At 54.0% G+C, this 21,475-nt stretch overlaps 11 protein-coding genes across 11 annotated transcripts; 3 read left to right on the top strand and 8 right to left on the bottom strand.

Annotated features, from left to right (window-relative positions):
* Window positions 1-6: 6 nt before the first annotated feature.
* GLOTRDRAFT_113331 (sure-like protein) lies at window positions 7-1,815 on the top strand (the record flags this gene model as incomplete). Its single annotated transcript, XM_007862930.1, has 8 exons — window positions 7-18; window positions 183-255; window positions 314-361; window positions 418-477; window positions 529-605; window positions 660-722; window positions 790-823; window positions 879-1,815. 8 exons carry the CDS (start codon window positions 7-9, stop codon window positions 1,520-1,522), a joined length of 1,011 nt encoding a protein of 336 aa, XP_007861121.1. The 3' UTR covers window positions 1,523-1,815.
* Window positions 1,788-3,784, bottom strand: GLOTRDRAFT_68755 (uncharacterized protein; the record flags this gene model as incomplete). Its single annotated transcript, XM_007862929.1, has 13 exons — window positions 1,788-1,943; window positions 1,995-2,077; window positions 2,136-2,150; window positions 2,202-2,342; window positions 2,406-2,556; window positions 2,630-2,670; window positions 2,735-2,807; window positions 2,865-2,911; window positions 2,962-3,038; window positions 3,105-3,221; window positions 3,284-3,295; window positions 3,358-3,393; window positions 3,474-3,784. The coding sequence occupies 13 exons, from the start codon at window positions 3,782-3,784 to the stop codon at window positions 1,788-1,790; spliced, it is 1,260 nt and encodes a 419-aa protein (XP_007861120.1).
* A 1,565-nt stretch (window positions 3,785-5,349) lies between these two features.
* Window positions 5,350-7,803, top strand: GLOTRDRAFT_113330 (MFS general substrate transporter; the record flags this gene model as incomplete). The annotated part of the gene is made up of 9 exons (XM_007862928.1): window positions 5,350-5,381; window positions 5,472-5,534; window positions 5,595-5,785; window positions 5,850-6,330; window positions 6,410-6,469; window positions 6,537-6,630; window positions 6,694-6,865; window positions 6,916-6,989; window positions 7,053-7,803. The coding sequence occupies 9 exons, from the start codon at window positions 5,350-5,352 to the stop codon at window positions 7,674-7,676; spliced, it is 1,791 nt and encodes a 596-aa protein (XP_007861119.1). The 3' UTR covers window positions 7,677-7,803.
* A 49-nt stretch (window positions 7,804-7,852) lies between these two features.
* GLOTRDRAFT_135416 (alpha/beta-hydrolase) lies at window positions 7,853-9,157 on the bottom strand (the record flags this gene model as incomplete). The annotated part of the gene is made up of 2 exons (XM_007862927.1): window positions 7,853-8,294; window positions 8,344-9,157. 2 exons carry the CDS (start codon window positions 9,155-9,157, stop codon window positions 7,927-7,929), a joined length of 1,182 nt encoding a protein of 393 aa, XP_007861118.1. The 3' UTR covers window positions 7,853-7,926.
* A 263-nt stretch (window positions 9,158-9,420) lies between these two features.
* On the bottom strand, window positions 9,421-10,591 carry GLOTRDRAFT_30715 (alpha/beta-hydrolase; the record flags this gene model as incomplete). The annotated part of the gene is made up of 2 exons (XM_007862021.1): window positions 9,421-9,749; window positions 9,799-10,591. 2 exons carry the CDS (start codon window positions 10,589-10,591, stop codon window positions 9,421-9,423), a joined length of 1,122 nt encoding a protein of 373 aa, XP_007860212.1.
* A 394-nt stretch (window positions 10,592-10,985) lies between these two features.
* GLOTRDRAFT_31476 (uncharacterized protein) lies at window positions 10,986-11,647 on the bottom strand (the record flags this gene model as incomplete). Its single annotated transcript, XM_007862066.1, has 4 exons — window positions 10,986-11,121; window positions 11,171-11,241; window positions 11,294-11,435; window positions 11,499-11,647. 4 exons carry the CDS (start codon window positions 11,645-11,647, stop codon window positions 10,986-10,988), a joined length of 498 nt encoding a protein of 165 aa, XP_007860257.1.
* A 1,015-nt stretch (window positions 11,648-12,662) lies between these two features.
* Window positions 12,663-13,558, bottom strand: GLOTRDRAFT_109142 (uncharacterized protein). The gene is made up of 3 exons (XM_007862926.1): window positions 13,483-13,558; window positions 12,792-13,427; window positions 12,663-12,729 (listed from the first exon to the last, which is right to left on the bottom strand). The coding sequence occupies exons 1-2, from the start codon at window positions 13,537-13,539 to the stop codon at window positions 13,005-13,007; spliced, it is 480 nt and encodes a 159-aa protein (XP_007861117.1). The 5' UTR covers window positions 13,540-13,558; the 3' UTR covers window positions 12,663-12,729; window positions 12,792-13,004.
* Window positions 13,559-13,811: 253 nt separating this feature from the next.
* Window positions 13,812-15,058, top strand: GLOTRDRAFT_124543 (uncharacterized protein; the record flags this gene model as incomplete). Its single annotated transcript, XM_007862925.1, has 2 exons — window positions 13,812-14,505; window positions 14,562-15,058. 2 exons carry the CDS (start codon window positions 13,812-13,814, stop codon window positions 15,056-15,058), a joined length of 1,191 nt encoding a protein of 396 aa, XP_007861116.1.
* Window positions 15,059-15,329: 271 nt separating this feature from the next.
* GLOTRDRAFT_124542 (uncharacterized protein) lies at window positions 15,330-16,742 on the bottom strand (the record flags this gene model as incomplete). Its single annotated transcript, XM_007863397.1, has 8 exons — window positions 15,330-15,470; window positions 15,537-15,596; window positions 15,658-15,691; window positions 15,747-15,823; window positions 15,886-15,948; window positions 15,999-16,039; window positions 16,092-16,108; window positions 16,171-16,742. 8 exons carry the CDS (start codon window positions 16,740-16,742, stop codon window positions 15,330-15,332), a joined length of 1,005 nt encoding a protein of 334 aa, XP_007861588.1.
* Window positions 16,743-17,378: 636 nt separating this feature from the next.
* GLOTRDRAFT_124541 (uncharacterized protein) lies at window positions 17,379-19,315 on the bottom strand (the record flags this gene model as incomplete). The annotated part of the gene is made up of 10 exons (XM_007862924.1): window positions 17,379-17,651; window positions 17,696-17,782; window positions 17,843-17,982; window positions 18,035-18,047; window positions 18,100-18,419; window positions 18,470-18,523; window positions 18,575-18,917; window positions 18,979-19,145; window positions 19,201-19,226; window positions 19,284-19,315. The coding sequence occupies 10 exons, from the start codon at window positions 19,313-19,315 to the stop codon at window positions 17,379-17,381; spliced, it is 1,455 nt and encodes a 484-aa protein (XP_007861115.1).
* Window positions 19,316-19,487: 172 nt separating this feature from the next.
* GLOTRDRAFT_68742 (synaptosome-associated proteinsynaptosomal-associated protein 25) lies at window positions 19,488-20,931 on the bottom strand. The gene is made up of 3 exons (XM_007862923.1): window positions 20,350-20,931; window positions 19,738-20,297; window positions 19,488-19,685 (listed from the first exon to the last, which is right to left on the bottom strand). The coding sequence occupies exons 1-3, from the start codon at window positions 20,879-20,881 to the stop codon at window positions 19,668-19,670; spliced, it is 1,110 nt and encodes a 369-aa protein (XP_007861114.1). The 5' UTR covers window positions 20,882-20,931; the 3' UTR covers window positions 19,488-19,667.
* Between the last annotated feature and the right edge of the window lie 544 nt (window positions 20,932-21,475).

Raw genomic sequence — 21,475 nt, 5'->3', positions numbered from 1 at the left:
ATGTACATGTTCCCGGTCGTACTCAAGTGGCACACAGCCACAGTCGAGCATAGGCCCTCAGTTGCTTACCGCCAACTACCATGGCATCCAAGAGACTCAGAGTACTCCTGACCGCAAGTATCGACGCGTCTATTCCAGTTGAGATACTGTCGTATTGAATCCTTTGTACTTGTCGTCTTAAGAATGACGACGGGCCACCAGGCCGAGATTCGCCCTATATCTACGGCTTCTATCGCCATCTAACGGATGTCCTAGGTAGATAATATACGTCCCGCTTATATGTGCTTGTACTGACCTTTCACGCAATGTGCAGGCTGGGATGTCAAGGTTGTCTTGCCTAGCACCCAGAAGTCATGGATCGGTATGGAATCTTGGTCATCCCGCTTGTCGATCTCAGTAACCTTTACGAAACGTCAGGCAAGGCATACCAAATCAAAGACATCATCCGAGGACAATACTACTACCCGCAAGACCCAGGTACGTTCTTGAGCGACTGCCGTGTCATTCACGCTGAAATACTCTTTGCAGATGGTAATGGCGAGATTTCTCTATCACCTCGGCTACTACAGGACGGAGAAGTAGCTGAGTGGATTCTTCTGGATGGCGTAAGTGTTGTTTGTTGCAGACATATTTGCTGCTATATTGGCATTGGATATCAGACGCCAGCGACCTGTGTCAATATTGCTCTGCACAACCTCTACAAGGGGGAAATCGATCTAGTGGTTCGTCGCAATGCGATGTACTTGGCTGGACAGTGTATGCTAACGTTTTTTGGGGGCCTCTGCGTAGATTTCTGGTCCAAATTATGGCAGAAATACATCATGTTCGTGGTTCTGGTCCTATGTCCTCGTCGAGATGCTGACCAAGCAGCTTTTTAGCCGCATTTGCTCTCTCGTCGGGAACAATAGGCGCTGCGCTGTCTTCCTCTCTTTCTCATATCCGTTCCATTGCCGTCTCGTACGGAACGGTCAACAGGCCAACCCCGACAAGTTATTTCGACCCTGCCCACAGACTCGCAGGTCGTATCATCTCCCACCTGTGGGACACCTGGGGTAAGGATGAAGGAGGTCTACGCAACGGCGAAGTAGACCTTTACAACATCAACATCCCTATGATCGAGGAACTCCTTAGTGAAAACGGCTTGGAGATACACTGGACAACGATCTGGCGCAACACATACGGGCGATTATTCCAGGCGCACTCACCCGACGAAGCACCTGCCCTACGACGAGCAGGGTCTTCGGGTGGGCCGGACGCCCCTGCTGGCCAAGATCCGGAGGATGTCTCTGCCAGTAAAGAAGCTGCTCCGTCAGAAGTCGGAAAACTAGTGTTCAAGTTCAAACCCGACATGCAGGACCTCATCTTTCCTTCCGAGGATATCTTGCCGGTCGGGTCTGATGGATGGGCCATGTTTAAAGGGCACGTCAGCGTCACTCCTTTGCGCGCTAGCTTCGCGGAGCCCGGCTTCGCTGTCGCAGCGCCGGGGCGCGATGAAGCAGGAGTGCGGATAATGAAACTGTAGATCATGCCATGATTGGACTTCAGTGGTGGATCTCGTCTTCGTAGGTTCTTATCCAATCACATAACCCGCATTGGATGTTATATAGTGGATCAAGGAAGTGTATCTGTATCCAATGCTTTGTGCCTTGCTTTGGACTGTTTCCAGGCTCTCTCAGCCAACGGCACGCTGTACAGAAATCCCACGCCCTTTCCTGCTGAAGCGTGTAAACCAAGTACTACTCCTTTGTATTCGCACTACAGCAACGTACAATATCGTCCACGCAACACTACAAAAGCAGCCCAGTCGTGCTCAGCAACAGGGCTATCACCCACCAGAATGCAGAGGGGCCTGGTGGCGACGACGGCGCGGCTGCAGCTGAAACCTGACCGGTAATTATCTGCTTTTTGTACACCTTCAAGGTGTTGATAATCCAGGACGCATTCTAATCGGGAGTCAAGACTACGCAAGTTTATCCATGGTATAGTTTACTCACCACGAAATTACTAGGATCCATGAGACGCTCGGCGCACGTCCCAGGGCATCCGGAGGTCGCGTACGAATTACCAGCCCAGTCACCTACATATCATCAACCCCGCTCAGGAACTGGCCAGGAAGCACAACTTTATGTACTCACCGCAGAAGGTGATATCTGGATACGGCGGTCAGTATGCTATCTGTGCAATAAGTCGATGGTACGTACCGAAGATGATGGAGTGGTTCACGAAATTAGTGAGGGGATCGCATCCCGACGGGTCCAGGGCAGCGACAGGCTCGCCCCAGCTCGAGGGATTGGGAGTCCCGTTGATGACATCGGCGGGCACCGCGGCTCTATAGAATGACCCTGACATTGGCCACACCAAGTCAGTCCTGTGTGCGCCCGGTAAAGCACTCGAGAGCTCCTTACAAACTGCAATGCCCTGGTCATCCCACTTCATGGCGAACACGCCGCCGCCCTGGGCGTCGAACGTCGGTCCATACGACGCACGGCTCCACTCGGTCACCCCGCAGCCGGCGTTGCTGTTCCGGTTATTACTGCAATCGCAGTCGAGGTTATCCTGGCCGTTCGTTTGCTGTCAAGGCGCAGGCGTCAGCGACTGGGGCTGGCTTCGTCGTAGTGCGGGCACATACCACGATGGTTCCCGTGAAATTCGTCGGTGTCAGCGTACAGTCTTGTTGCACGGCCTCTCCATTAGTGAACGGAAACACGCTCAGAGGCATACGAGAGGTACCTACTCGGCCCGGTATGCCATGTAACTTGGTTATGCTGATTATCGTGCACGCCTTCTAAGATATCGATCTCTCCTGTCTAGCAGGCAGATCAGCCTTCCATACACTGATATCGGGCAGGAGCGGCGGGACGCACATAAGGCCATTGCCCGCCGCCGAGGGTCCAAAATGCTGGCCACACCCCTGGACACGATTCAGTAGACGAAGGCAGCGACGTGGGCGGCAAGACTTACCACATCCCCACGGAGCCCTATCTACATCGAGGATGAACAGCCCAGTGTTGTATTGGGTGTAGCTGGAGACGCGGACACTGCGCGGGTACGCAGAAAGCTCGGTAAGGCCGTTAATTCTCGGGGACGAGTTACCTGCAACGCACCTGTTACGGTATGCGCCCTCGGGCAACCAAGTGGTGTTATCGCCCTTCATTATAACTTTATTGTCATCCGTGACATACGCAAGGCCGCTCGAGAAGGCGGTTGATTGGTTCACATAGCTGACGCGGCCAATGTGTGAGCAAGGCGACGATCATTCGTCCATCGGAATTCCGACACTCACGTTACGGTCCCACTGATGAAGAATAGTGTATCAGCCAATACAATGGAAGGACGCCAGACAGACCAATCACGCACTGCGTAGGATCCGAGTCGCTGTAGAACCCAAACCGACTGCACACGCACACGCATAACGTTAGTCGCTGACGAATCCGCGCACACCGAACGAACGAATGAATGAACGCGACACGCACTCGAAGAACGTCTTGCCCGCGTACGTGTCCTGGATCACCCACAGAAAGCTCGTGCCGTTCCTGTCGTATTCAAAGCTCGAGCTTCCCGAAGCCGCCGCCGCTCTCTTCACCCAAGCACCGGCACGCGGGAGCAGGGAAGACAGGCCTGCGTCCCGAGCGCTGCCACTCCAAGTGGCCGGTAACGACACCTTTGGCAATCGCGGTCGCAGGTTCAGGTTCAGGCTTGGGAGCGCGGACACGGTGGCGCACGGCCCCAGGGAAGGTAGGAGGAGGACCGTGTAGAGCAGGAACGCGGGGAGCTGCGAGTACATCGGAGCCGCGCGATCGCGCAGGGAATACGGGATACCGAGGCGCGTTAGATGGAGGTCGTAAAGGTTGACGTGAAAGTACGTGTCCGTGAGTCAAGAGTAGGCGTGAACGGGTCGTATCTTCGAGAATCCCGGATGAAAAGGAACGTGAGTGCGAGATCCGGGAGACGGGAGAGAGAATACCCACCCTAAAATCATGAATAGACAATGAGGCAGGCCGACGCAATGCGATATCGAAACGTGTTCTGATGTCGCGTACGTACACGGTTCGAGTGTAAGCGGCAAAGTCCAACGACCTTTAGACGTCGAGGCGGAAACCTATGTTGACGGAGGGAATCAAGTCGGGAGAGTGGAAGAGCCCTTTTGAGCTCAGAGGGCCCCAGAAATGAAAGGCACGCTGCGAGGAGAGGTGGGGTATCGAGGAGTATGGGTGAGGTCAAGAGCAGCAGCGGGACCGTGACCTTGTACTGGTCCATTGCATGGCGCCGCTACACACCGCATATGTTCTCTTGGCCCCGGTGGTCAGGACAGGAGCATAACTCGAGAGTATTCTCCGAGTCTTTGCCAGAATTTCTGAGGTGATGACATGGTTCAGGAATATAGTATAGAGCGAGTCTGGCGAGCCACAATTGACAGGTCGCTCGCACGAATAGACAGGGAGGAGTGCCATGAAATTTCGATTGTGTATGTACAACGTAGACTGGTACTGTGTACACTCCTATATACGTTCGACGCAGCTGCTGGTGGTGGTAGTGATTGTGGCAACAAGAAGATCATGGGAGAGATCGAGATTTACACGATCATCTTGTGAACCTAACCCAAACAGTTGGTCCGGTACCATGAGCATGAGCAAAAGCGCGCAGCCTGTTCGGATAGCGCTTGTGAATGGATTACTTGCTCGTTCATTCCGGAGGGAGGGAGAATAACAATAGACAGAGGGAAATCCGCTGGATAAGCCCGAGTAGTTGCTAGGCTTGAGCGGGGACGATGTCGACGTGATGGATGAAGTTACTGACCTGATAAGATATAGAATTCATCTGCGCCAGGCGCACAGACAGGCCCCAGAGAGGTTTGGCCGCAGATGGAATCTACTCAGGAAAGACTTACTCAGAGGTCGACGAAGGTAATCACAGATCGCGCAGGAACACTGCTTGAGAAGATATCATCATGGTTCAAGTGAACGTCCCGTTCCGCCATCGGCCCAGACCCATTAGCAAGTAAGCAACGGGTGCAAGAGCAAGGAAAGCAGTTAGCTGAACCTTGGGTAGCGTGGCAGAGCCCGAATTGGGTGGCTGTGGCTCGGGCTGGGTCGGTGCGAGTGCTTACGTCAGAGATGGGTCCGCACGAAAACGGCCGGTTATCTGATTAGACAAGGCTGCCTCTTCCCCTCCAGATCTACTTGCGCTCCGTGTTTACTCGACCCAGCTCTGGCCCGTTTTCCATTTATAACCCCTCGTGGGTTTACCCTCCTCACTCTCTTTCCCTTCCTCTCTACTCGCCCCGCGCCCCAGCACATCCCTCTTCGTCTCTTCAACGCCCCCGACGACGACGACGAGCGCTCCGACACTATGACGAGGCCGACTAATGCCTCCGGACGGAGGTCAAACGACGGAGACTCGCTCGACCACCGCTCATTCACCAATGACGACGGCTCACGGCCATTACGACTCACGACGACTACAACCACAAGCGCCTTCGTCGTCAGGGCGCTGGCCCTTTTGTGCGCATGCTCACTGAGCATTGGCAGCCATTAGTGAGTCCATCATACACCACCGCTCCATGATTCTGACAAAAATACCGTCGCCGCCCCCAGTGCCTCCTACATCCTCGGGCCCCTCAAGTCCAAAATAACCCGCGAGATGGGGACTGACAACACCGAATTTAGTCTCCTCATTTCCGCCCTCAGTCTCAACAGCACATGGACTCCGCTCGTGGGCGGCATCATGGCCAGCAGGCTGGGGACCACGCTCACCAGCATCCTTGCGACAGGTGTCATCTTCCTCGGTAAGATCCCGATACCTACGCGCCGCCGCCTCTCCATTTGATCTCCTGATTCAACTGCACCCAGGTCAAGCGCTCCTGCTGCTGGGCGATATCTCGGAGAACGTCCGTCTTATGGCATTCGGGCTCTTCGTCTTTGGTCTCGGGGTTTCCCCGCTCGCGGTTGTCCAAGAGACTATTATTGTCCGCTTTTTCCAGTCTCACGGCTTGGGCGTGTCGCTCGCTTTGGGCCTGGTCGCAGGCAAAGGCGCATCCTTCATTTCGGCCCGGTCTTCTTATCCGCTCTCCCAGAAGTTCGGGCCCCACGCGCCCTTCATCGCCTCCACGGCCCTTGCTGCTTTTTCTGTCCTCATCAATCTCATCTACGTCTCAGCGTCAAAATGGCTCGTCCGGAACTCTGATACAGAGCTCGAGGCCGCCGAGATCGAAGAAGAGGCCTCCAGGAGGGCGTCTCATAATCTTTCCGAGGCTCAAGCCCTAGAACGCGTTGCGGAAAAGCGGAAGGTGCATTTCCGGGACATCACCAAGCTCGGAGACGTGTTCTGGGTGTAAGTGATTAAAATCACATGACCTTCTCAATGCATCCGTCGTCACTATTATAAAGAGCTCACACACATTCCCCCACAGATACATTGGTCTAAATATACTCTGCGGCGCGATCTGGTCGCCTTTCACACACCTTGCTGCGTACGCATCTTCGCCTCGCATTTACGATACGGATTGCAAACCTCACGTCACTCACCCATGGCATTAGTAACATCATCGAGCGCCGTTACGGCCTTACCGAACTCGAAGCGAGCAACAGCGCTTCGTACTTACTTGCAGGCAGCGTGATACTCTATCCAATCGTCAGTATCAACACTCCATTCCTATTGCGCCCACTATAGGTGACTGAACTTTACTTCGAATAGTGCGGGTACATCACAGACCACTTCAAGAATAGGCCGATCGTCCTGCAGCTGTTCTTGCTCTCCGCAGTCTTGACCGCATGCTGTTACGCCTGGCTGGCCCTTCCGCCGTCATGGACCGAGACGCCGATGCCTGGTATCGCTGCCTTTGGGATAGGGCAGGGCTTCTCACCTTGTAAGTGGCGTTGCTCTCGATTCTCCTAAACTCGCTCATCGTCATTACAGTACTCCTGGTCATGATTGTGCCTCAAATCGTCCCCTTCAAATACGTCTCCACCACCCTTGGAGCCCATAAAGCTGTAGGTTCCACTCCGCATTTCTACATCGGATGTAATCTTAACTATACTCGCACTCCGCTCTAGCTCGAACAAACCGGGTCCACGATCTCTCAGACACTAGCGGGTCTCTCTCTGGATCTCAAATCGCGCACAGCGAAGAAGCCCATGCAGTACCTCCTGAACGCCTTCTTGGCGATCAACCTCCTGGAGATCCTGGTTTTGGTGGGACTTGTCAAGCTCGTCCGACGGAGGTCGCGCGCGGCCGCGGAGACTCAAAATCGTCGTTCATCGGCATCTCGTAAGGAGCAGTCGCATGGCCGTGGTAACGTGCAACAGGGCCCGGCCCGTCCATCGCAGGCGCCTCGTGCCTCTACGTCTTCCGAGGAATCAACTGAGGCAACGCCCCTTCTGGGGGAGCCAGAGAGGGCAAGGTCCCCTCGTTTGGAGGGTTTCGAAACGCCTCCCATTCACCAGTATCTCATCCTGCCCGACCAAGACGAGGATCCTGAGGCTCCCACTCCCACGGACGGCCCTCCCGCTGCCGTTATTGTTACTTCAAAGAGCGAAATCAGAAGAGGAGAGATATCGGCTGCGGCCTCTGCGGCGTTGGTGGTGTTCGCATGGGTATTATTTATGGTCACTGCTTGGCTCAGATTACGCTCCAAGCAGGACAGGGGTGGTGCAGCAGGTGGATCTGGATCCAGCTGAGTGCTTGTCAAGATATACACGTTTTTATCTCTTTCTCGGTCTTGCAAATGCATTGTGGATTTATTGTATTCTATTAGAGTGTATCAATCCATGTATAACCATCCGCATTTATCAATATACCTCACGCAATGAGCATGATTATCCACTGTCTATGTTTGACTAATGAACGGAAGTGACGCGTATATGGGTGGTATCGAGAGGTGCAAGGCGCCAGAGCACATCGCTGGGGTATATGTAGACGTGCTGGGGGTCATGTACGACGAGGACGCTGTGTCAATCGTGTCCACCGTTTCTTGTTGACTGCTTTGCCTTCCCACTCCTCTTCTTGAGCTTGAACCTGAGCAAGATACCTTTCCCTCCAGTCCGGCTCTCCAATGTGTTCAGCGACCCAAGATAGGCGGTTAGCGAGCGTCTCCATATCTCGGTCGTTGTAATATCCATGTCCGCCTCTTGGATACCGCCATCTCCGATTGGCCTCCTCTTCGCCGAGGGATATGCTGAAAACGCCGTGCTCGCACTCGCTGGATGGCACCCGATACAGTCTGCTTCCGTAAAAGTACAAGGGTCGTTTGGTCAGGTGTCTGTAGCCCCAGCTATGGGGAGGAAGTGATGTGGCCCCTGAGTCCTAAATCAGTCAAGGACGTGATGGTTGGCGTATGAGGCGTACCATCCTTGTAAATCTTCACCGAATATTCCTGGAACGACTCCTCTCCGTTTTCCTTACGGTACTCGTGGATAGTGTCCTGCCAAAGACGCGCGAGATGCTTATTTCCGACCCTCGGGGCCCCAAAGAAGGCCAGTTTAATTCGCAAGCCCGAGAAGAGCAGCTTCCTCTCTAGCATCAGATCCAACGCAAGGAGGGAGCCCACTGCTCCGCCCATACTGTGTCCAGTAATAGCAATTTCTTTGACTTGTCCGACTTTGTCACCTAGACCAGCTTGAATAGCGTCCATGGCAGGTCCCTTCAGTCCCTGATATAACCTCCAGAACCCCTTGTGCACCATACACTTATGACCCACCGGATATCGGGTCATTTGGTTACGAAAATCGTATGCTACATGCTTCAGTGTACGGGTCCCAGAAATGGCGACGACCAGCTGCCTTTTGGCTGGCCGATATGCCGTGAATGCATGCAGGTTTGCGACACTGCCGCAGAAGGACTTGAGTAGCTCAGAGTCCAGGATCACCCGCGAGTCTTCAAGCGGGAATCGAGGTTCTGTCAGGAGTTCCAAGTTGCTGTAAACCATCTCCACCGGCATGATATTGTATGCCAATTCGGCGAACTGTCCAAACTCAGCCAGTTCCTCCTGTAGTTCTGACGGTGCCGCATCCTTGGACGTCAAGACGTAGCGAGAGCGAGTGGCCACAATCTTGTTTATGACCCGGAAATTGCCGAGAGTTTCGTGATCGTACATGGCCTTTTGGGCTGGAGTCAGCTCCAGGGCATCCTTGGAGAGGAGCCGAACGACATGGCTGAACATCCGTCGATGTAAGGTTCAGAGTCTGCGAGGGCGACGACGAGCGCCAGGATAACTTGAGATATGGGTCGAGAATACGTATGGAATGATGCAATGGACAACAGCTATAAAAAGAGCGATACTCCGGACTTGGGCTTCTGATTCCCTAGCAACACGAAGAGCACATGTAAGCGGCACCAGAACCCGGCAATACAACATGTTGGACTCAAGCAGGAGCAAGCGAGAATGAGGTTACCGACAGCCATAGTGATCCCCTTCGCGCAAGCCTATTTGGGCGCCTTGCTTTTCCAAGCTTCCTCTGGTTCAATCATGGCCTTGTAATATTGTTCCTCCCAATCTGATGTTTTGTTCATGTTCTCATAGAGCCACGCGAGGCGACGAGTCGAGCGCTCTAGATCCCTGTCATTATAATAATTGTGTCCACCCTTCGGATACAGTGCGCTCGTTCTCAAGTCCTGCGAATCCGGAGAGACATCGAACAAGCCGTGCTCACGTTCGGACGGGGGGATGTGATAAAGACGACCGCCCGAAAAGTATAGTGGCGTTTCAGTGAGATGCCTATAACCTAGTTTGTACGGTGGAAGGGATGGGACACCTACGGAGACTCAATTAGGACGTGCGAGGCAAGGGCTGGGTCCACCTACCATCGTTGTAGCCCTTCACGAAGTACTCTTTGACGGGGCGTCCGTATTGACGGTCGCTCTCTCGAACGGTGTCGCACCATAACTCCGCGAGATGCGTATTACCGACTCTTGGAGCGCCGAAGAAAGCGAGTTTCAGGACACTTGATAGGAGCTCTCGTTCATGCAGCAGCAAGTCCAGAGCCAGCAGGTAACCGACAGCGGCTCCCATGCTGTGTGCTACGATCACGATCTCGTCGATATCCTTGCCGTGCTCGCGCATGGCACTGCGGATGCTATCTAGCGCTAGCTCTTTGATACCCATGTACAGGCTCCAGAATCCCGCATGCACAGAGCATCCTTTCCCGTAAGGATATGTCGTCCTGAACGCATGCAAGTCGTAGTAAACTTGTTTGAGATTACAGGTCCCCGATATAGCCAGAATCAGTTGCCTCTTTGCTGGTCGATGAGCAGTGAAGGCATGCAGGTCCGCGACTTTGCCCAGGAAAGACTTCAGGAACTTCGATTCCCGTACGGCGTTACAGGTCTCCAGGGGGAAATTAGGTCTTGAGAGGACGTCAATGTGACGATATACATCTTCCACAGGCATAACATTGTAAGACAGCTCTATGAATTGACTCAACTCAGCCAGCTCAGTCTGCAACTCGGGTGAAGCAAGGTCGTCTGAGGATAGAATGCGCCGGGAGCGCGTGGCCGTAAGTTTCGCGATCAGGCGAAAGTTAGTCTGAGTCTCCGTGGCGTACAGATGCTTCTGCGCTGGAGAAAGCTCGAGCACGTCCTTCGAGAAGATACGCATGGCAAGTCTAGGTGGTGGTAGCTGTCAGAACGAAGTCAATTTCGAGCTCGTCGGGCGGTTAAGCGCCCGGTGTCAATGTCACATGACCGCGACGCGTTAATTGACGTGACGCGCCGCGCTTCAATGTCAATGTCATTACATGCGTTATGTGCACATAAGGATACAAGTAAATGACCCCACCCCGCATATGCCCCATAGGCGCCCAGAAATAAAGTAGTACATCAATCACAGCCGCTCTCTACCACAGTAGTCCATAATGCGACAGGAAAGGCATCCTTCACCATTGGGACATGAGCCGCAGATACGGAGACCTCTGCGCACGCCAACGAAGCCAGGTAAGCACGCGTATATGCAAACACAACCGAAAAAATCAACGTCACATACATCATCCGCGCTACACGAACCGGCGAGAATCACTCACGTATCGCCGCCTGCTCAGCCGCACCCAGAGGAGCGTCGCGCCCAGCGCGAGGACGCACAGCGAGAATTCGGTCCAGCCGAGGGCCTCTACGGTGAGTGACTGTCGGCATCTGTGGGGGAGTCAGTTCTAGATGCCATTACTCTGGATCGAGTGCGTACCGTGAGTTGGCAGGGGCCCCAGGACAGTCGTGCCCACCTCGAGTCTTGTGCATCACGCCCGACGCCGTCCCCTGCGGGGGGCATCCTCAGCAAGGCGAGTAAGGATGGAAATGGCATACGCACCCATACAATGGTGGTGATGACCAGCCATATGACAGAGCTCGCGATGCTGGCCAGTACGTGCACCGATCCGTCGATCATCCACAGCAGGTACGCGGTGGAGAATATCATGGTCCACACCGCGTCGAAGCAGAATAGGATCAACCTTGGAATAATTGTGTGTCAGAGCTTCACGTCCGAAAAACGAAGGAGAGTGAATGCCAATCACAGCGAATGGTAGCGGATGCTCGGCCACGAATGGTGCTCATTCCCCATAGTAATCAGAAACGCAGTCAGCCCGAGCTCAGCGAGGGCGCAGAAGGTCATGAGCGCGAACATGTACGGGTGGTACGGGTGGTAGTGCGCCTTCGCGACCATGGTCGATTCCGTATCGGTGCTGTCGACGCTCGTATCCGCGGGGGTGCCGTTACTGACAGTCATATAATAAACAAGATAGGCGGATTAGCGCAGAAAGATTGGCTGCAATCGACGTACGAAGGCGGACAGAGGGGGGCCAGCGGCTTGAGGAGGGGGTATATGGGGCGGAGGGGAGGTGGACCGGAGGATGGGGGTGAAGCATCTCGCAGTAGTTAATAGCAATAGTGCGCAGAACGCGTGTACGCAGTAAGGCAGTCGTCGATCACCGAGAGCTTATGTAAATATTCCCGAACTTAACCTTTCCCCCTCCCTAAAGACTAGCAGCCAGAGGTGCGACGCCGTGCGCGACATGTTAGATGGGGACGGTAGACATACAGGAAATTCCTTGCATTCTTACCCGGATGTAGGCAGTATTTGGTTCGTCTCTGAAGAGCCAGTACCAGACGGAAAGGCGCGTACGCCCGATAAACACGTGTAGTGCATGCGGCCGACGGGACAGGACCATTCTATGGTGACGTTCCAACACAGAGCTCTCCATTGATATCGGCTACCACCTTCGCATATAGCCATTCTGGCTGCGTCGCGGCGCACTGGAATGTATGAAGTCTCAAGTCTTAACGCTTAAAAGCCAGAAAGTGGAGGCTAGCTTGAAACTTACTGCCTATCCACCTATGTAGCATCCGGTCGAACACAGCAAGCTCCTGCAACGATTCCATCAATTCTTATTTCCGAGATAATCTGTGGAATGAACTTCACCTTCAATCCGGTGCTCGAGCCGAGTCTCGAGGACAGCCCTCAGGCATGCTGATGCAGAGCCCCCGATTTGAATGTGGCAAATCGATTGACAGAACGGCCATGCAATGCGAGTCATGAAGTGACGGCGATGGTCATAGACACCAGAAGCACGGCCAAAATCAGAGCCTTACCTGAAAGGTGAGGTATCGCGAACAGATTGACTGCCTCAAGAATAGCTCAGAAACGGAGAAATCCTGGGACCAGTAGGTAGAGAGAGAAAGATGCGAAGGACCTCGAAGGACCGCTCAGGCAATACCCATTTATTCTTACACATGTCTATGAATATCCTATACACGACGCGGGCAGACGACTCAGTCTCACGGGTAGCAAAAGACACAGCGACACTCACTGGGGCCGCATACATTACTTGGGAGGAGATGTACGATGCAGTAAATTACGTCGTGAAAGAATGCAGTAATCGATACTTAAATGTCAAAGTCCGGGGAGCAGTCCATCCAGTCAGATATGCGATCACCGTCCGACAAACGATATACGCAACATATCCAGAGCCCAAGCCAAGTCCGTTGCCAACACCACTGTCCCACCACATCTCCCAACTACCTCATGCGAAAACCAACGCTCCTCCGACCAGTATCCCGGCTAAGCTCACGAGTACCACGTTGACGTTGGCCATCAGAGCTGCGGCGATGTATCCGTCGTCTGGCCCGTAAACACCGCCTGCACCGCTGGCTCCCGGTGACGGGGCGCCGCCATCTCCTCCTCCGCCATCGATGGATGTGGGCGCGGTGGGTAGTAGGCTGTAGGGAATTGTGGATGAGGAGGAGTTCCCGGAAGCAGTCTGGGAGGGTGATGTCTGGTTGCCGGACTGCGTCGCGTTGCCCGTGGGTTGTGCCGTGTTGTTTCCGGCGTTGGTGAGAGTCTGGATGATTGTGGCGGTCGTCGTGGCCTCTTGCCTGCCATTTGAGCCAGAGACGATGACGACCCCGGTGGAAAGACTTGTTATGACTTGGCCATTATTCGAGTTCTGTTCCGGAGAGACTGTGAGAAGGTGATCCGTGGTTGTCTGCGCCGACACGCACCTGCGAGAGAACGAGCAGAGGGAAGAAGAGCAGAGCAAGCAGCGAAGGGAGCTGCATGGCGGGTCGTGGATGCGGTCGTGCAGGAAGGAGGAGCAAGGACTGCAGAAAGATGAGCCTCTGGTGCCGGAGGAGGACGTCGCTGTGGAAAGATGTGCCGTGAGAACCTGAATTGGCAGGAGCGAGATTCACGTGCGCTGGCTGGAATTCCATCTGCAATTGATGGCGCTGGCCTGCCCCGCCCAACCCCGCAAAACAGATCTGTCACTGCTTAAAAGCCTGCTGCAAAGGCGCATGTCCTCTTCCCCGCTTCCCCACATCCCATAGCGACCATGCCCGCCCCTGCCCCGCTGCCCGCCCACGCCGTCTCCCTCGTCCTCCAGTACATCGCCCCGCCGTCCGGCATCGCCCAGCCCCTGCCCCCGCACCTCCTCTCCAGGCCCCTCCTCCAGCGCCACCACTTTCTCGCCATCTCCCCCGACGATCCAAAGGAGTATCTCAGCTGGCCCTCCTCCGCGCCCGACGTCCGTGCCCGCGCACTTGCCCTACTCGAGGACCTGCCCAGCGTAGATCCCGAAGACGCCCTCTACCCCGTGCAGTACACCTCCGACGCCGAGAGCACCTATGCGCACGTCCATATCCCTTCACTCCTCCCCTCCAGCGGAGATGACGACCTGCGGCTCGTGTTCCACTGGGGCGGCGACGAGTGGAAGTACCACGACGCCGCTCTAATGCCGTTTCCACCCAATAGCAGCCCGGACCTCGAGTCGCCCGTCGCAGCGTCGCTTCCGGTCCCGCAGTACCTCCCCTCCGACGAGAACGTGCGCGGTGGCGCCGACGCCACGCCAGGTCAAGAAAGTGACGACGACGACGATTATTGGAACTCATACGGCGGTGGGGACGATGACGGCGACGAAGAGAGGGACACTCACCATAGCCGCAATGCTGCCCCCGCGAGCGACCCAGATCAGTCTGAGGAGGACGCAGCTGAAGCCGCTTATTGGGCCCAATACTCGTCCGTGCATGGTACGTTGGGAGGGAATGTAATCGGCCGAGAAAGTCACTAACAGAAACCCTCGCAGGCACAGCAGATTCCACCATCCCTTCACCCCTCCCCGAACAACGACGACAAATGGCCCACCCGAACCCGTACGCCGCTGGCGGCCAGGAATCTCAGATCGTAGAGTTCCCCCCTCGGGACATCCCCTCGCCGCACCACCTATCCAACTTGCTTCGGCACGCCTCACCCCGTCAATCGTTCAGCGAGCCATATTCCATACCCGGCTCCCCGCCTCCCGAAAGTAACGGTGTCGCTCGCGAAGACGGCGACGAGGGCACATCCGACGGGGGCTCCGAGGACACAAAGGTCCTGAGTCCGAAGCCGCAGGCATTGGAGGAGCGGGCGACCTTTGACTCCAAGACCGGGGTTGAAGATGCCGTAGACGCTGCGTTGAAAGCGAGCATCACGGGCATGTATCAGCTATGGCGAAGCAGCAAGCCGGGGAGTGCGTACGTGGAGCAAGAGAGGAAGGAAGATTTCATGCGGGTTATACGAGAGGTGGTGATGGGTCTCCCTTGAGCATCCGTTCGCGTGTTCGTATGTACATGTATACCCCCGCCCTGTATTTGTATTGCATACCAGTATCTAGCGGATCCATTGTATATTAGCAATTACTTACATCGAACAAAAAACAGTATGATACATCCAAAAAAGCAATTGTAGAGCAGCGCAAAGCAAGATAAATGGTGATAAAATAACGGTCAGTAGATTCGTAGCTTTCCTGCCCTTTCATGCACGCCGGTCATGAGTGTTTTGGATTGGAAGGTGCACCGGCCTTGCTTAAAAGTGCCTATGCTACTTCCTGTTCATCTTCGGCGGGCCCAGGGGTATCCTCTTCGTCAGGCGTCTCAGTCGTATCATCAGCCTCGCCTTGGTCCTCCTCTTCTACCGACTCGTCCTTCGTAGGGATTGGCGGCTGGTCAGGGAGTCTCTGCAACAAGGTAGAGCGATATCAGAATGGGCGGGCCCAACATTTATTAATCATTGTTACACCCACCCTGAATGCGAACTTGCAGACGAGGTATCCTTTAGGGTTCATTCCCTTCTCCATCCAGGCCTGGCATCAGAGACAATTGTGAGTCAATCCTTCATAATCCCACAAGAAAGCGCGGACTCACCTTCTCCACGGTGTACAGTCCGTCATAGCGGTACCTGTCATATAACTAGTCAGGCCGCTAACAAATGCAACAGCGGCGACACTGCGTACCCTTCAGCTGGCGCGAACTCGGAGTGGAGCTTGAACCCTCGGATTACTCTGATAGGCTTCTTGGTCTCACACGACCGCTGGAACATGGATCGCGAACGTCAGAATGGTTATGCTACGGCAGTCAGAGCGGGTACATCACCTTGAGTGCCTGATTGAAAGGGTTCTCGAACGTCTGGTTTGAGCTTTGCGGAGCGGTCCGAAGCTTCGGTAAGGAAGGTTAGAGGAAGTCGCGGCAGCTGTCTCTCTACGTACATTCTTCGGAGCATTCTTGGTTCCCTTGAGATCGCGCCCCCCTGTATTTCGTGTAAGCTAAAGCACATGAGATATTGTTAGAGACACAGGTACCTGATCCGGTGTAAGTGCTATGAATACCACCTCCGCGTTAGCAATTGATCTTAGTCGCGTCTCGTGAGCCATCACTTACAAGGCATATCCCAGATCGACATCATCCTCATAACCACCAGAGAGCGCAACAGAGTAGGCACCGTCCGGTCCACCAGAGATGCCCGCGACCCACGGCGCGTGAACCGCGTCCAGACTGCAATCTTTACGCGTCTCCCACCAGGTACCGACCTCGATACCAGGGATGTGTCCGAACGTCTTGGGGTCGTGAGATCTCCTCTCCGTCCGCCTGGGGTCGCTCTCCATGGTCGAGTCGCTACTCTTGAGCGAAATCAGACGGGAGCGTGAGGCCGGGAGGAGCTGTTCGCTCTTGTAGTCGACCGTCTTCCCCGCGTTCCTCTGGCTCCGGCGCGGCCCTTCGCCGTTCTCGGTGGCCTCCGCTGAAGTGCGCGGTGCCTTAGCCGGACGGCTCCCCTCCCCGTCGCCGACAGCCATAGCTGAACTCTTTCTCTTCCTCGGAGCGGTCTTCTTTTGCTTCTTTTTCGTCTTGAAGACCGGTTCGTTTTCGAAACGGTCTCCCAGTAATTCCTTCATGAGGCGACGATTGCTTTCTTTTTTCTCCTCGATCTCGAGTTCATACGCGGTACGGACCATGGTGTGTAGAGTGCTTTCGGTCGTGCTAGCCGCCAGGGGAGGGATTACAGGGAGAACTGGGCGTAGCGTACCATATTCCGAGGCGCGACCAGAAGGCCGTGCCACGTCCCGTCACACACGCGTGCCAGTGTCACACCGCGAAGTGTCGCGTCGCTCAGACTTGGCTCAGACACTCAGACAGTCGCAGAAAGTCGACCCCACTGGGAGGTCACACCGCCGAACGCGTTCGCGAACTGCAAATGCGAACGTGAGAACCACACCACGGTGCACGTGGGCGCGTGTCGATTCTGTGGCTCTGTCCACCGGCCACAGACGCGTACCCCTCCTGCTTATGATAAAATCTGCATAGCCTGAGGGTTTTAACTTGTAAGTTTATTGTATCAGTCTGTGAGATTGATATTGCTGGGTAATTGTAAAAAATGTGGTGAGTAATCGAAGCTGTCTGTCCAATTGGGGTCACACGAACCCACTGAAGCCCCTTCCGTGCCCTCCCCCTAACGGTTTCCATGGTCAATACTACTGGACGTTCTCGCGTCGCTCATACATGTGGCACGGGGGATTAACCACAGCTATGGCGCGTCTGCGAGCATCCGGTGAATCAAAAATAAGCAGTACTGCATGTCATGATTTTGCTACCTAGTACGAAGGATACATGCCAGCGGCGCTGTACTCTACATTGGCTGGATATAGAAGTGTGTGGCTGGAGTATTTTGAAGGTGAGCCCAGGTTGTAGGTCTCGGCGGGCTCATTAGCGGGGCTCGCGAGGCTCGGAGACGATAGAGGGCTACCATAACTTCCTCCTCCGACATCGAAGTGCGTACTATTGGAGTGATTCCGCCTGTGTGAGTTTTTCCCGCGTGTCGGAGGGTCTTGATGCATGTCCGCTGGTATCTCGTCAGTGCCCGCGGACTTCAACAGAGTTAGAAGCTGATCCTTACTCCCCGTAAATTTACATTTGCCTTGCTTGAGGAATATGCATCTGGAGCCACGAGGGCAAAGGTGGCCCATACAGCAGTTTTCTCCGTTGGGACACGCTTGATCTGACAAGATGAAAGATCAGTGTCAATCGACTCGTTTAACGAACGCTTACTTCTGTTGACCGCGGGACACGGTGATCTTTTGGAGTTGGTGCGGATCTCGTTGAGATGATCGTGCGTCAGTATATAGTCATGACCGTAACGGCAACGGTCCCCGGATTTGCACTCGGCCAGGTAGTAGAAGTTGCATGGCGGAGGTTTTTCTGCGAGTACCCGTCAGCAACCCGTAGCTGTATATATATATCTCTCACGAACGTTTATTGATAGACTATATAGATACGCTCAGATCATGGCCAGGACACTAACACTTCATAACTCACCAACGACGGATCAGGATATCGTAGTGTCTTGTTACCCTGTTTAGGGCTCATCGTAGGAAGTGCATTGGACGCCCTGGAAGACGTCCTGAACTTGTCAAAGTCTTCAGCTTGTATTGTTGAGGGGGGAGTAGATGATTTCTTGTGCGGGAATGTTGGGAGCTTTCTCAACATGAAAACGCCTTCAATTTCTAGATTCGGAAGATTCAAGCTTTTCAATTCGGATGCGAGGTCTCTGTAACCACGCAGTAGTACGATCTTCTCAACCAAACCCTCATTTTGCAAGTAGTTGAGTGTAGAGGTGTATCCATTGTCGTGACCGCCTGCGCTGGGTGAGTGCAAGGTCATATTAGAAGAGGGAAGCAGGGCGTACCGCCGAAGAAGACACGGGATGTCTGTGGAAATCGAGTAAATAGTCGAAGACATTCTGAAGCCCATGAGGTCGCTGGAAGATTCGATAGCATTAACCTATGCGCACCTTTAATCTTGGCATCGGCAGCTTCCTTCCCGCTACCGACGTCAACGATGGAGAATAGTGGGGAAGATTGATTGAACCCGAGGACGAAGGCCTCATATTGCTCGGCTGTACAGATATGATGATTCACGAGTGTCTCCAGTAGACCGTTCTTGTTGCAGTAAATGGTCAACCAAAGTTGGCTTCGACCCGCAGTAGTGTCATCGTCGTTAGACATGTAGTCCATTATGCCCTTGGTGAGGGACATAGCAGCCTGACGACCGCCCGATTGCCCCTTCGTCAAGAGGTCCTGAGAGAATATATGACCGTCTCCATCAATCAAACAGATAACTAGAGGGTTATCATCCTAATCGTGTGTTCGGGCCATTAGTCGCACAGGTTCAGTGTGCAAGAGCAGGATCACTAACTTTAAAAGAACCAATACTGCGTTCAAGTTTGGATATTGATCGCTTCATTGCACTTCTCTCCTCGTCGGCAGTCTTATGAGCAAGCTTCCATACTGATACTTCGCGCTCGAGCTCCTTGACTCGTGCATTCAGTTCCGCATTTTCATTTATCGTCTTACGGAACAGAGCTAGCAGTAAGAGTCAGCCTAACCGAACACCACAAGATCCTTAAGAACGTCGTACCTGTTTGCTCTCCAATAAGTCGTTCCCTGCAGGGCAAAGTTTCGATCCCTATACAATTAGGCACGGATCACAAATGTACGCACCACAATTCACTTTCGACATTCTCCTCCTCCATGGCCAACGAGGCCGGGCAGAGACTCGACTCCCGCCGGGAACGCAAGTAAAAGAGTAGACAGAACAGATGTCGATCAGCGACTCTAAGCCACCATGTTTTGGACTGTGGGTAAGTACGTGCCCGGGCCCTGCGGCCCGCAATCCATTTCCTCTCACTGCACCCTTTACGTGAACACCATGTTGAACGTATTAAAATCCCGATATCTCGCGAGTAATTTACAAGGCGTATCCTAAAAGAATGTAGTCCGAGTTATACAATGCACGACCTCGAAAAGCGCCTGACAATTGAGCCCAGAAGTTTAGCTGAATGATGCGAGTCTGCCACAACAATAGACAGGTAAGGTATGCAAGGTTTACTTGATCCTTTTGAGCTGCAAGGGGAGCGTCAGGGTATGCAGAGTGTATATCAAGGACATGACGCACCCTCTCCGTGGTGGAGAACACCTTGTTGTCCAGGTTGACCGTCTTCTCTTCGATGCGCCCGATCCTGCCAACCTGACTGTCCAACTCTTGTCCCATAGCCATACCCAGTGCTTTCAAGCGTTTGGTGGCATCGGCGATCTCATCAAGGTTGTCGTCCAATTCGTTCTCCATCTCATCGTCAGACTCAGTGGCCTCGAATTGGTAGCGCTTTCGCTGCTCCTTCCTGAGGGCCTGTTGCTCAGCGGTCTTGAATCTTGACCTTACACCGCCGCCGCCGATGCCTTCCTCATCTTCCTCCTGCGCTCCATAAGTCTGCGCTCTCCCGAGACGATTCTGAGTCTCCCTTATATCCATCATAGCCTTCTCACGTTCCTCGCGCTCTTCTTCGTACCGTTGCTGTAACTTTGCCTCTTGTGCGGCACGTTTGGCGTCCTTGTTGAAGGTGATGACAGGGCGGAAGATGGAACGGTTTAGCTGCTTCAATTCATCGGTCTTGTCTTGAGCTCGGTTGGTGTGCCCCTTCGAGACATCGAGATGACGCTCAGTGTTAGCGAGCTTCTCTGTGGAAGGAAAATTAAGTAGCGTTGACGGAGCGATCATCGAACCACATACCAGACTGGTCACCCAGCTTAGCGACAGTGTTCCTGGCCGTTTCCTCTGCCTCACGAGCCATCCGGAGAGCATTCCGAGTGGAATTGACGCTCTCCTGCTTAGTGTATCTTATCTGTTGCTTGATCCCCTCAACCTCTTCGTCCTCGTTCTCGCCGGGTTCGGCAGGAGCATCATCGAAGAATCTACCAGAACCACCCTTCTGAGGGTTGTAGCCAGCAAAGAGCTCTTGACGATCCCTATCCACGTTTCCCTGGCCCCGAGAGTAAGAGTCGCCCGCTGGGGTGCTCCTAGTGTAGCGGGAAGAAGACTCTACGTCTGTCTGTGACCCAGTCCTGCTGGGTGCTTTGTAGCCGTTGTAGGGATCACCATCTCTACTGGCGACATAGGTGCTGGCAGTCGAGCGGTACGACGGGGGTGGACGGGGTGATGTGCTGTTCCCCCTAGAACCAGAACCCAGGAGCTCATTACGCGCCGCACCGGGAGGTTCAACCGGAGGAATGAGGTTCTTTTCTTTGCGCCTCAGGAAAGACATTGTGAACGAGGACGTAGAGTGACAGTCGGGGGAGAGATGGCTGTTGTGCTGCGTTACCGGCTTCGATTATGAGGGCCTCTTAAGGCAGTAGTTTGCCACGTGCTCAGCATACGCCCGATCATGGATTCGAGCCCGAGGGCATTGAATAAGGCGGTAGGGCCGTGCGAGCGGCAGAGCCCGCTACCGTAGACATAGATAAGATTTGGTAGCAAGCTGAAAACTTGACATCCTGAGCAGCATCATATACTAATATATTTATTTTGCGAAAGCAGTTGTGTTCCAGCCATGATTTCCGACTGAGCATTCACCTCAACGATTTGAAGAGATGTCCACTCACTCCTCCCTCAGGTTCTGAGTATACAAGACATTTATGTAAAACAGCTGACATTGAAGTATGCTGCTTTCACCTGGAGACCGCATCTCCAACGCCCCAAGCTAGGTCATGTCTGTTCTCTTGAGTCCCTTGACCAGCATCCGCCACCTTGGCTAAAGATGGAAAGAGAGATGCCACGTGGTTCTACAATCGGGGTCCTTTGAGGACCCCATCTTTGATTGGTCCAAAGCCGTGTGCCGGTCCTGCCGTCCGCCATATAC

The sequence above is a fragment of the Gloeophyllum trabeum genome (genome assembly GCF_000344685.1).
Source record: "Gloeophyllum trabeum ATCC 11539 unplaced genomic scaffold GLOTRscaffold_00001, whole genome shotgun sequence".
Lineage (NCBI taxonomy): Eukaryota > Fungi > Basidiomycota > Agaricomycetes > Gloeophyllales > Gloeophyllaceae > Gloeophyllum > Gloeophyllum trabeum.
This window is presented reverse-complemented; position numbering and strand designations above follow the sequence as displayed.